A 9,475-nucleotide genomic window follows, 5' to 3' on the forward strand; every position below is an offset into this window, starting at 1 on the left:
GCCTGTGGGAGAGTGAATCATCTATTTCTGCAGGGTCAGCCCAAAACTGACCTCCACAGCTGCAGCGTGTGGGGAAAAACACTGTTGCTTTGTTTTTTCTCTCATTGCAGCCTGGCTCTAGCTTTAGCCATCATCTCCCTGATCAAAAAACACAGCTTTTTCCATTTGTACGAAAAACACAGTTTAGAGCGGATTTAGTCACGAGCTTGCCAGAACAACCAAAAGCACAACGTGCAGAGGGTACATCCTCCAAAGCCACCCTGCCGCCAATTCCTGCTGGCACAGGCAGCTGCCCACAATGTGCTGTTGTTTCCAGTGCTGGGGGAACAAAGGCTGTTGTTGTAGGCTAATGCCGGCTCAGTTGTGGCATGCGCCTATGTGGGCTGTTGGAACCAGGGTGGGGGACGCAGGGGGGGTCTGGGGAGGGGTGTCTGCCTGCAGTGGATGTACGGGGAAGTTTCCAAGGGCTGTGCAGCTTCTGGATGCTGGAGGTTTCTCTACAGCTCCTGTTGCTCTGGGGAGGTAAGGCTTTCTGTTGGGACCTGCTGGGTGTCCAGCCCTGAAGGTGGCATGGCAGGGTGGGGGGGATGCCTGGTCCAGAGTGCAGGTGGTGTGGTGGAGCTGGGATGAGGTGGAGGTGACTGTGGGACACGAGGGACCTGTGGCTGCAGCGTGTGGGGCTCGGCTGAGAAACAGCAGGTGCCATCCACCGCTGCGTGGTTGGTGTCTGGGGTCTGGCATCGCTGGTGGGAATGGTGAGGGGTGGAAATGGCTGATGCAAAAAACAGCATCAGGAGCCAAATCTGCATTTTAGAGCTAGCAAAAGGGTTCTGGTCTTTCCTCAGCTTTGTTTTGAATATTTTGGTTGAGAGCAGCAATGTGGCCGTTTCTAGTTTAACATGCTGCTGCAGACCTGCCTTGAGGTGAAGATAAATCCACTTGGAAGCCAAATCTAGGATAAACCAAGACAGGTCACTTGATGGTGAAGCTTCCCCATGCTGCAAGAGCTGAACTGCAGCTGGGCAGGGGAGTGAGCTAGGATGGCACTGAGCAAAAGGTTATATCTGATCCCTGACCTTTCCAGGCTTGGACTCTGATTTCACAGAGCCCCCAGAATTAGTTTAGTTGACAAAAATATTAATGGGGATTAGTGACCGACTCCACATCCTAAAAGACTGTTGACCTGACAGATCACGTTTTTCTCATTCACCCCATGTTTTCCCATGGCTGGTTTAACTCTCTCAGCTGTGACCTCAGTGCCAGCATGTGCTGCTCTTTGCAGAGGGGTTTCACTCCTGTTTCAGCATCACTGTGGTTATGCTGAAGGGTTCTTGCTGACAGGGTAAGCTGGAGCAGAGAAATTCCTGCTCTGAAGGGTTGTATTTTACCTGTTTACTTGTTTTTGCAGACACCCCAGTTGAGGATGTTATTACCTGCTCCTGAAAACCCCCCCCCCCCAACAAACAGCTTTTAAAATACCCATCTGCTGTGGAGATGCCCATTTGTCAACAACAGTGGCTCCAGGGCATGGGACAGCGATGCTCTGCCTCCTGCTTGCCCTGAGCCTGTGGAGATCCCATGTCAGCACCTATAATTGCTGGTGCTCCCCACCCCAGACACATGCTAAGTGGCATTTAGGACTGTCTAAAATGATTCAGCTGCTTGCTGTAGGGATATTCCTTCCTATCAGCAATATTGGTCCATGCGCCCACCTTCAATGGATGCAGCTGCAGCCTCTCTCGTTGTGCCTTTGGCCAGCCCTGCACTGCTGCCACTGCATTCCTCAGGGGTCTTGCATATATTTCTCCAATTTCAAAAGACATGTCCTTCATTGGACGTTCCTGTAATGCTAGCATGGCCGATATATCCCTCCTTAAATTCTATTTACTGCAACACCTGCCAAAGATGACAACTTTTCTCATAGCTGGTACAATCAGCTGAAAGGCTAGGAAAGATGCAGTATCTCATATCAAGCCCTCTGTGTGTGACATTTGCAAGGGCAGGACTATTTTTAGGTCCCACCATCAGCTACAGTCAGGATTCTTGCAGAGGTCCACTCAAGGTGGTAACCTCTGCTGTTTATTTCCATAGTCCCAGATGAACCAGATGGACTTTGTACAGTTGGTGTATCGTGGCCATTCTGGGAGAAAACAAGAGTGACCTGCATCACCTCAAAAGAGGCTGGAAACTCCCTAGAATGGAAGGACAGACTGCCACTGCTCCTCCAGAGTTTAGACAGCAACAGAGAAGCACCAATAGCTAAATTTGCAGGGCACCTACACACAGATATGTGAGTGTCTATTTGGAGCTCCAAGGTAACAACCAGTTAGTCGATGCCCAGAGCTGAGACCGTGTGACTGGTCCCCAAAGAGGGGAGACCCAAGGTGCTGCATGTGAACAGGTTTTTCCTCTTGCCGTGCAGATGGCCGGGTCTCCAAGCTGTGTCACACCAGCAGAGTTGCCATCACCTCCCTGGGGTGGTGCCGAAGGCACAGGTCACCCCATGCCACACTGAGTTGTACAGTTGTGCTGACTCTCTCCTTGCCCCCATTCAAACTTTGCATTTTTGTTGAAAACCAATTCTTCATGGTTTTTTGTTTGTTTTTTTTTTTTTTCTTTAAACATCGATCTTTGATTATTTTGACCTGCCTGTTCTGTGACTCAGAGGATTGCCATTAGCAGGCTTCTGCACTGGTGCTTAGCCCCTCCTTGTTCTTCATCTCATCTGCAAGTACATGTTACCTCAAGCAGTAAGATATCATATAGTAAGGCTGGATTAGATGCCACCATGTAAACTGCTAGTTAGAGTGTGCCTCACTTCTTCCTGGCAGCAGAGGTGACAGGTGCACCAGCATCCTTTCACCACATTTATGTACTTTTTAAAGTAAAGCTTTTGTGTTTATTCAACAGGTGAGCAGGATTTGAAAATGATCAGGATACTGCAGGCTGCGCACCCAGGGGTCCTTATTGACAATGAAATCATAGAGCCCAACCCACGGCATGTGGCAGCTTACAAAGGTAAGGCTATACCTGCCTGAGGACCGTCGATTGGAGCGATGTGTTTTTCTGCTGTTTTGTGAAATTCATTTATTTCTTCTACATTCTAAAACAGAGTTGGTGAATCAAGCTCCAGACCTGCAGAACGTCTCTTTTATTTGGCATCAGTTCACTTCCTCGGAGTACGAACAACAGATGAAAGAGAAAGGTGCACATAAGAAATTTGACTTCATCCATATGATCCAGGTAACAGAGCTCTGCTTTAATATAGGAGTATTAATTTTAACTACTCCCTTCATTTCTGCCGTATGCATGAAGTTAGGGGGACCAGAGCTTAGCACAGTTCTCACACGAGTAATAACCTCTGCAGCAGTTCTACAAACACCAACCCTCATTCCTTATCCACCCTCATTTTGGTCTCTGGTTTGTACTGGTTTAACTGTGTATGGTGGGTAATAAAACAGGATGAGTCTCAGGCTCAGGCTGTCACACATCACACGGAGACCAACAATTATGCTTTGCTGCTGCAAAGAAACCTTGAGTTTTTTTGCCTTATCAGAGTAGTTGAGATGGCACCAAAGGGAAAGGTTAGTGAAGGAACACCTGTGTCAGGTTTTGGGTCAAAAATTTTGCTGCTGTGTCTCTGATACCAATGACACTGATGTTGTATGTGCCAATTATTTATTGTAAAAAAAATCTGTTATTTTCATCCTATAGTGGCTTTTAGTTCATTTGCCTTTTATTTCATTTTGCTTTCATCTCATAAGAGCTGATTTCACAATCAGAAAGTGCTTCAGGGGGTTGACAGCTGGTTCAAGGACTAAGTTACAGGTCCCAGGGACAGCCTTTGAGATGAGCCTTGCTTTGTCTTAGTGCAAATTCCTCAGTGTCTGGAAGAGATTCAGCCTGCCCATCGCCCAGACATGTCTGAGAAATGCCCCTGATGATAAGGACCAGACACAGAAACCAGGGGACTCCCCTCTGCATGTGTTTTCCAACCACATAACTGTGCTGGGCTTGAAGGGCAGCACTGGGCAGGTGCCTGAGGCTGAGCAGAGGGTCCCTGGGTCTGACCCCAGGCTGTTGAGATTTGATGGTGCTCTGTCCTATGGGGCATCCTAAACGTGCATCCTGTGTCAGGACAGGCAGGGAAGCAACTGGGAAGTAATTTAAAATAACTCTATAGAGCAAGAGTTTGAGCCTTTGAAGGACCGTTGCACTTTGGAAGAGGAATAATGTCTGTGCGTAACTTTTGTCGTTTCCAGATGCTGTACCGTGTGGAGGATATTCCCAATACCATCAAGTATTTCCACAGTTGCCTTGACCATCATGGTAAACTCCTGATCATAATATTATCAGGTAATAAAGGCCTTTTATTTCTTGTTTCTTTGTCGGTGTTTTGAAAGTTTTGAAGTATAAGAACCACAAATACTCCCCTTGGGATTTTAGTAGTGCTTATTAATTAAATAAAACAAACGCTGTATTTTGTAGGGAACAAGCGATCTTGGGCTTAGCCTCTTGGACCCCAGTATCTGATGGGACTGCATAGGTGTAACCTTTGTGCTCTTGCTTGCCTGCTTATGAAGTAGATGAATTGCTCTCAAACTTGTGGGGACCTCCTGCTGTGAAATTACTGGCTAGAGAGCAGTGTCGCTGTTAATGAATGAGGGTCAATCCTCCTCCATGGTGAAATGAGCGCTGTACAACCTGAGCTCTGGCAGGACCCATCTATGGGGCTCTGCCCTCTGCACAGCGATGGCCCAGACCCCAGCAGGACAACAGGAGCTGCCAAGAGGAAAAAGAGGCACTTACAACATCATCACCCTTATTAGAAAAGAAGTGTTTTTTACAGTGTACCATTCAAAGTTCCACAGCTTGTGGTACAGTGGATAAAGCACACTTTCCCACCTTTGACATTATAACTCCCTTTAACATTGCTGGTAGACTGTTTCCCTTGCTAGCTGGGACTGGCTTTTCAGGTATGTATTTTCTGATGTATATGTAAAATTGAGGTTCAATGTTTAAAAAAACCCCATCTGTGCTAGTTTACCAAGGGGACAGTTAATAGGTAGCATGCATGTGCAGGCTCAGTGTGCTGATATATGTGTGTACTTCTCCTTCTGGGCAAATCTAGTGCTGGAGAATGTGTCCTTGGAGTTTCCTTTAAACCGGAGAGTTTTGGAAGGAAGGCTGAGGTCGATCACAGTTTTACCCCTCTCCAGGCACTGACAATTATAAGTGCACTCAAGGGGAAAGTCCTTCTACTGCTCCTGGCAAAGTCTAGGCCAGTAGAGAAGGAGTGTTTCAAAGTCATTTCGTAGTTACATCACCTGGTGTTTGACTGCCTTGACTTTACAAACATAACCTTCCCTTCTGCTCTGGCAGACAGTAGCGGATGGGCCAGCTTATGGAAGAAGTACAGGCACTGCTTGCCTTCCACCGACAGCGGCCACTACATCACCTCCAACAGCATCACAGACGTTTTGAAGAGACTGGGTGTTGAATACCACGTTTATGAGTTCCCGTCGGGCTGGGATATCACCGAGTGCTTTATTGAGGGGGATCCAGTTGGAGGCCACATGATGGATTTCCTGACGGGGACAAAAAACTTCCTGGGCACGGCCCCCCCGGGGCTGCGGCAGCGGCTGCAGGAGGCTCTTTGCCAGCCTGAGTGCAGCAGCAAAAAGGACGGGAGGATCATCTTCAGCAACAACTTGAGTATGATTGTGGTTGAATCCTAGAGTACGGACCAACTGCAGAAGACAAGTTAGCGTGGGTATAGGGGCGTTGCAGTCACAGAAGGGCGTAGTGTAGACAGAAGGCAGCTTGCAGGCAAGAAGGCAAAAAGTAGGGCTCAGCCACAGCATCCATTCCCAGTCAGGGTCAGCAGACTGCAACACCAGGGATGAGCTCTTTGTCCCAGTGAGGTCAATGGGGCCAAGATTTCAGTCTGGCTATTTAGTCCAGCCCTAGGAGAATGTTTTCCAGGAAGTAAAGAGTTCTATCTCACTAAAAGCCTACATGGACTTTTTCTTTCTTTTTTTTTTTTTTTTTTCTTTTAATGGTGTGCATCTTGTCTGTGCTTTTGACACTGGGGTTTCCACTTTTCTATATAGCCAGCATGTTTACATACCTAAAGACATGTTTATATGACTAGGCCCTGCTTTGTAGCTGGGAGGAGGCTGCAGCCCCCATGTCGCCTGCGTACAGACCCACTGCTTCCAGCCGTGCCAGGACAAAGCAAGGTGTCCCTGCTGCTTTGCACCCAAGTAACGCGCCTCACTGCACCCAGACCTGAGCTGTAAGTTGCTCTGCACTAGGCTATTTCCTACAAATTTTATCAGTGTAGGTATTTACTGCCCTAAAGGTCCCAGCACCTCACAATATAAACATGTCTTAAAAATTTATCAGCCTTTTTGTTTGGAGAATTTTTTGGATCACAGGATGATACTTGCCCTGTGCTCTTTCAGGCAGATATTAATTTTGTTACTTTCTTACTACTGTTTTTCTCCATATAAAATAAAATCAACTTTAAACCAAAAAAGTCACATCTTGTTTTGCACATGTGGGCTTGCAGAAAATGAAGAGCTAAGAGGTTATTTAGTTACATGAAAAAAAGATGCAAAATACCATTTTATGGAAGCATTAAGGGTTTCTTGTAAGTGAGAATGATGGGCCTGAGGATGTGGAAGAGCTGGCAGTGAGCTGCAGTTTTTTCTTGTGCTGCAGCCATGGGAGGCAGCTTGGCTCACTTGAAGAAGCATCGCTACATCACAATAAAACAGCATCTACTTTAATTAAATATATGTGGTTAAGCTGTTAATATAGGTAAGTTAAGACTATTTCCACAGGGTCCTGAGTTGTTCAGAGGGTTAAAGGAGGTGCTGCCAGGGCAGCCGGCTGGAAAGGGAGATCCTGCACAGGACACCAGTGGGGTTGGGCACTGCATTTAGGGCTATGGTTCTGTGCAGACCTTGGGCTGGGCACATGGGAGGAAAGGGCCTGAAGTCCCACTGGCTTCATTGCAAACAGCGTCCACCTCTATAAACTGATTTTTCCATGCTTAAGCTGGAAAGCACATGCCCTTGTGCACCTGAAGGGGCTCAGGTATCGCTGTCTCACTGATGCCTGGTATTGATCAAAAGGCTTGTTCCAACATCACAAACACATGGGTTGGCACATCAACTTGCGACATATTAGATGTCACTATCACCCAGAGTCCTGCTGATCCCACTAAACCTACCCCACCCCCCACACCGTCTATCTGCCTGGATGCAGTTACTGACAGAGGTAACAGTGCTCCTGTCTGAAAAGGTAATGTCACCTCATGGAGTCATTGTGGCTCCACTTTGTTTGTTTGTTTTTTTTCTCTTTGCTTTTTAGTTTGTTTTGTTTGGGGTTTTTCATATCTTTTTGAAATGCAGCCATTTCTCCTGCAGATGTTTCCTGTGAAACTACTGTAAAGGAAAAAAGAGAAAAGCAACGGGAAAACGCTAGTGGAACATCGTCCCTCTGGCAGGACTGCAGCACCCTGGTCTGTAAGTACTATTGCTGTCAGTTTAAGAAACATCAATCAAAACTGGTCAACCTCCTCCAGAGTACCCCATACCTATGCACAAGCTTTCAATTTTGATCCTTTCTTTTTTTATTCTACAGGTATCTCCTTTGTTTGTGGTTGCTTACAACAGTGAGCAGTGTGTATGGCTGGGCTGTTGGACAGGCTCTCAGCACTGCTCCCATCAGTGTTCTACTTCTGTTATTAATTCCCATGGTTTATTTCCAAGCATTAGCGATATCTCTGTCACTAGATTGTAGATTAAAAGGAAAAACAAAACATATCAAAAACCAGGCTTGATTTTTAAGCTGCAAAGAATCATCTACCTCTTAGTCTTTGCAGAACTTTGAAAGAGCCCAGGTTCCTTCAGGTCTTCCCCAGCCCAGGAGGTTTTCATCCTCCTTGGAGCTTCCTGAGCAGATAGACACATTTCCAATAAACCAATACTCAGCAAAACCCATGAGCACAAAATTTACCCACACTATTGTAAATCAATGTGCAAATGCTCAAAAGAAAAGGCACACTTCAAAGCAGACTGTTCAGTGACAGCCTAGAGAGATAAAACAGGGCACCCCATTAAAAACACGACTGCTTAATGCTCTATCTGTAATTTCTCTTTTGATTCTTGAAAAGCAAGTCATTTAAGAATGACTCTGCTTGTATACCTGGTACAAATACTATATTGTCTGTTCCATTTATTTCTATATTTGTTCTTGGGTGAATATGCTATTTAATAACTATTTGTTGTGCTTTTAAAAATATGCTCTCCTCCCACTCAGAATTTTGGTCTGTGCTTTCCCAGCAGCCAGCATGCAGGAGTGCGGTTGGGTCTGTGTGGCCACAAGAGGGCTGCAGCAGCCAGCAGAATAAAGCTGCCTCCCAAAACGCTGGAGATGCTGGCCTGAACAAGCAGGGTCAAGTAGCCGGGCAGGAGCATGGAGCACTGCCTGAGCTCAGCTTTCTCTGCTGGGTCATCACATCTTGATTCCAGTGGTTGGGGACCACGCTTTTTTCTACTGTAGTCATATTCTTGATGATGGGCTCTGGCTTGTAAAAAGTCACGACTGCAACAGCAAGTGTGCCAACAAAGGCTGCGTGAAATTTGCTCTTGGGTTGTTGTTTTTTTTTTTCCCCACCTGATGGCTTGGCTGCCTCGCAAACACAGGTCTGCAGACAGCTAGTCAGGCACGGCGGCTGGCTGGGGGAGGAAAACACAAGGAAGGGGATGTCAGGACTAAGAGGTTGCTTCTGCTTTAGCTTCAAGCCAAATTAACCTTGCTGACCTCAGTCCAGGATGAGCCCTACTCCACAATGAGTTTCATGGCAGTTCAGCCCTGCGGTTAGCGAGGAACCGGTACGTAGTTCCTCGAGGGAGCTGTGCCACTCCATCAGCACGACAGCTTCTTCCAGCCCAAAGCGAATGCTTTTGTGGATAACCATGTAGCAAGCTGCTGTGAGTACTCTGGAGTAGAAGTAATGTCTACAAACCCAGAACTGCATTATTTTTAAATGGAACGCTTGCAGATTTTATCATTATTTCAAGTTAGTAATATGCCCATTTCAATGGCATGGCATTGCTCTGATTGTGTGTTACAGCCTCCTAAAAAGGAGTTACAGAAAGCAGCTCTTTATAATATCAAGCAAGGCTAATTTGTTTTTTTACTGGGCTTGTATTCAGTCTTGGGGGCTGGTTTGCCTTTGTAATGAATGTTAAGGCTTCTCTACCCATGAACATTACCAGGGGAATGAAGGTAGCATAGGAATTAGAAAATCTAATATCTTATTTCTGAATAATTCCATTAAAAGACAAGCTCAGTAAAATACTGGAACATATATTGGCAAGATTCAAACTAACCTCAACCAGGGAGCAAAATATAAAAATTCAAATGCTAAACTCCACACCCCCACCCCCCACCCCCCCCC

At 46.3% G+C, this 9,475-nt stretch overlaps 1 protein-coding gene across 3 annotated transcripts in view; it reads left to right on the plus strand.

The window, feature by feature from the left end:
- LOC113482039 (carnosine N-methyltransferase 2) overlaps positions 1-9,475 on the plus strand; it is a 36,653-nt gene that overhangs the window by 7,242 nt on the left and 19,936 nt on the right. For all 3 annotated transcript variants that reach the window (XM_026852301.1, XM_026852299.1, XM_026852300.1), the window contains 4 exons: positions 2,911-3,018; positions 3,113-3,243; positions 4,263-4,356; positions 5,383-7,535. In XM_026852301.1, coding sequence (XP_026708102.1) covers positions 2,911-3,018; positions 3,113-3,243; positions 4,263-4,356; positions 5,383-5,738 — 689 coding nt within the window. In that variant the 3' untranslated portion in view covers positions 5,739-7,535. The remainder of the gene's footprint in view (positions 1-2,910; positions 3,019-3,112; positions 3,244-4,262; positions 4,357-5,382; positions 7,536-9,475) is intronic.

Source organism: Athene cunicularia (assembly GCF_003259725.1).
Source record: "Athene cunicularia isolate RWA chromosome 7 unlocalized genomic scaffold, athCun1 chr7_part1, whole genome shotgun sequence".
In the NCBI taxonomy this organism is placed as follows: Eukaryota; Metazoa; Chordata; class Aves; order Strigiformes; family Strigidae; genus Athene; species Athene cunicularia.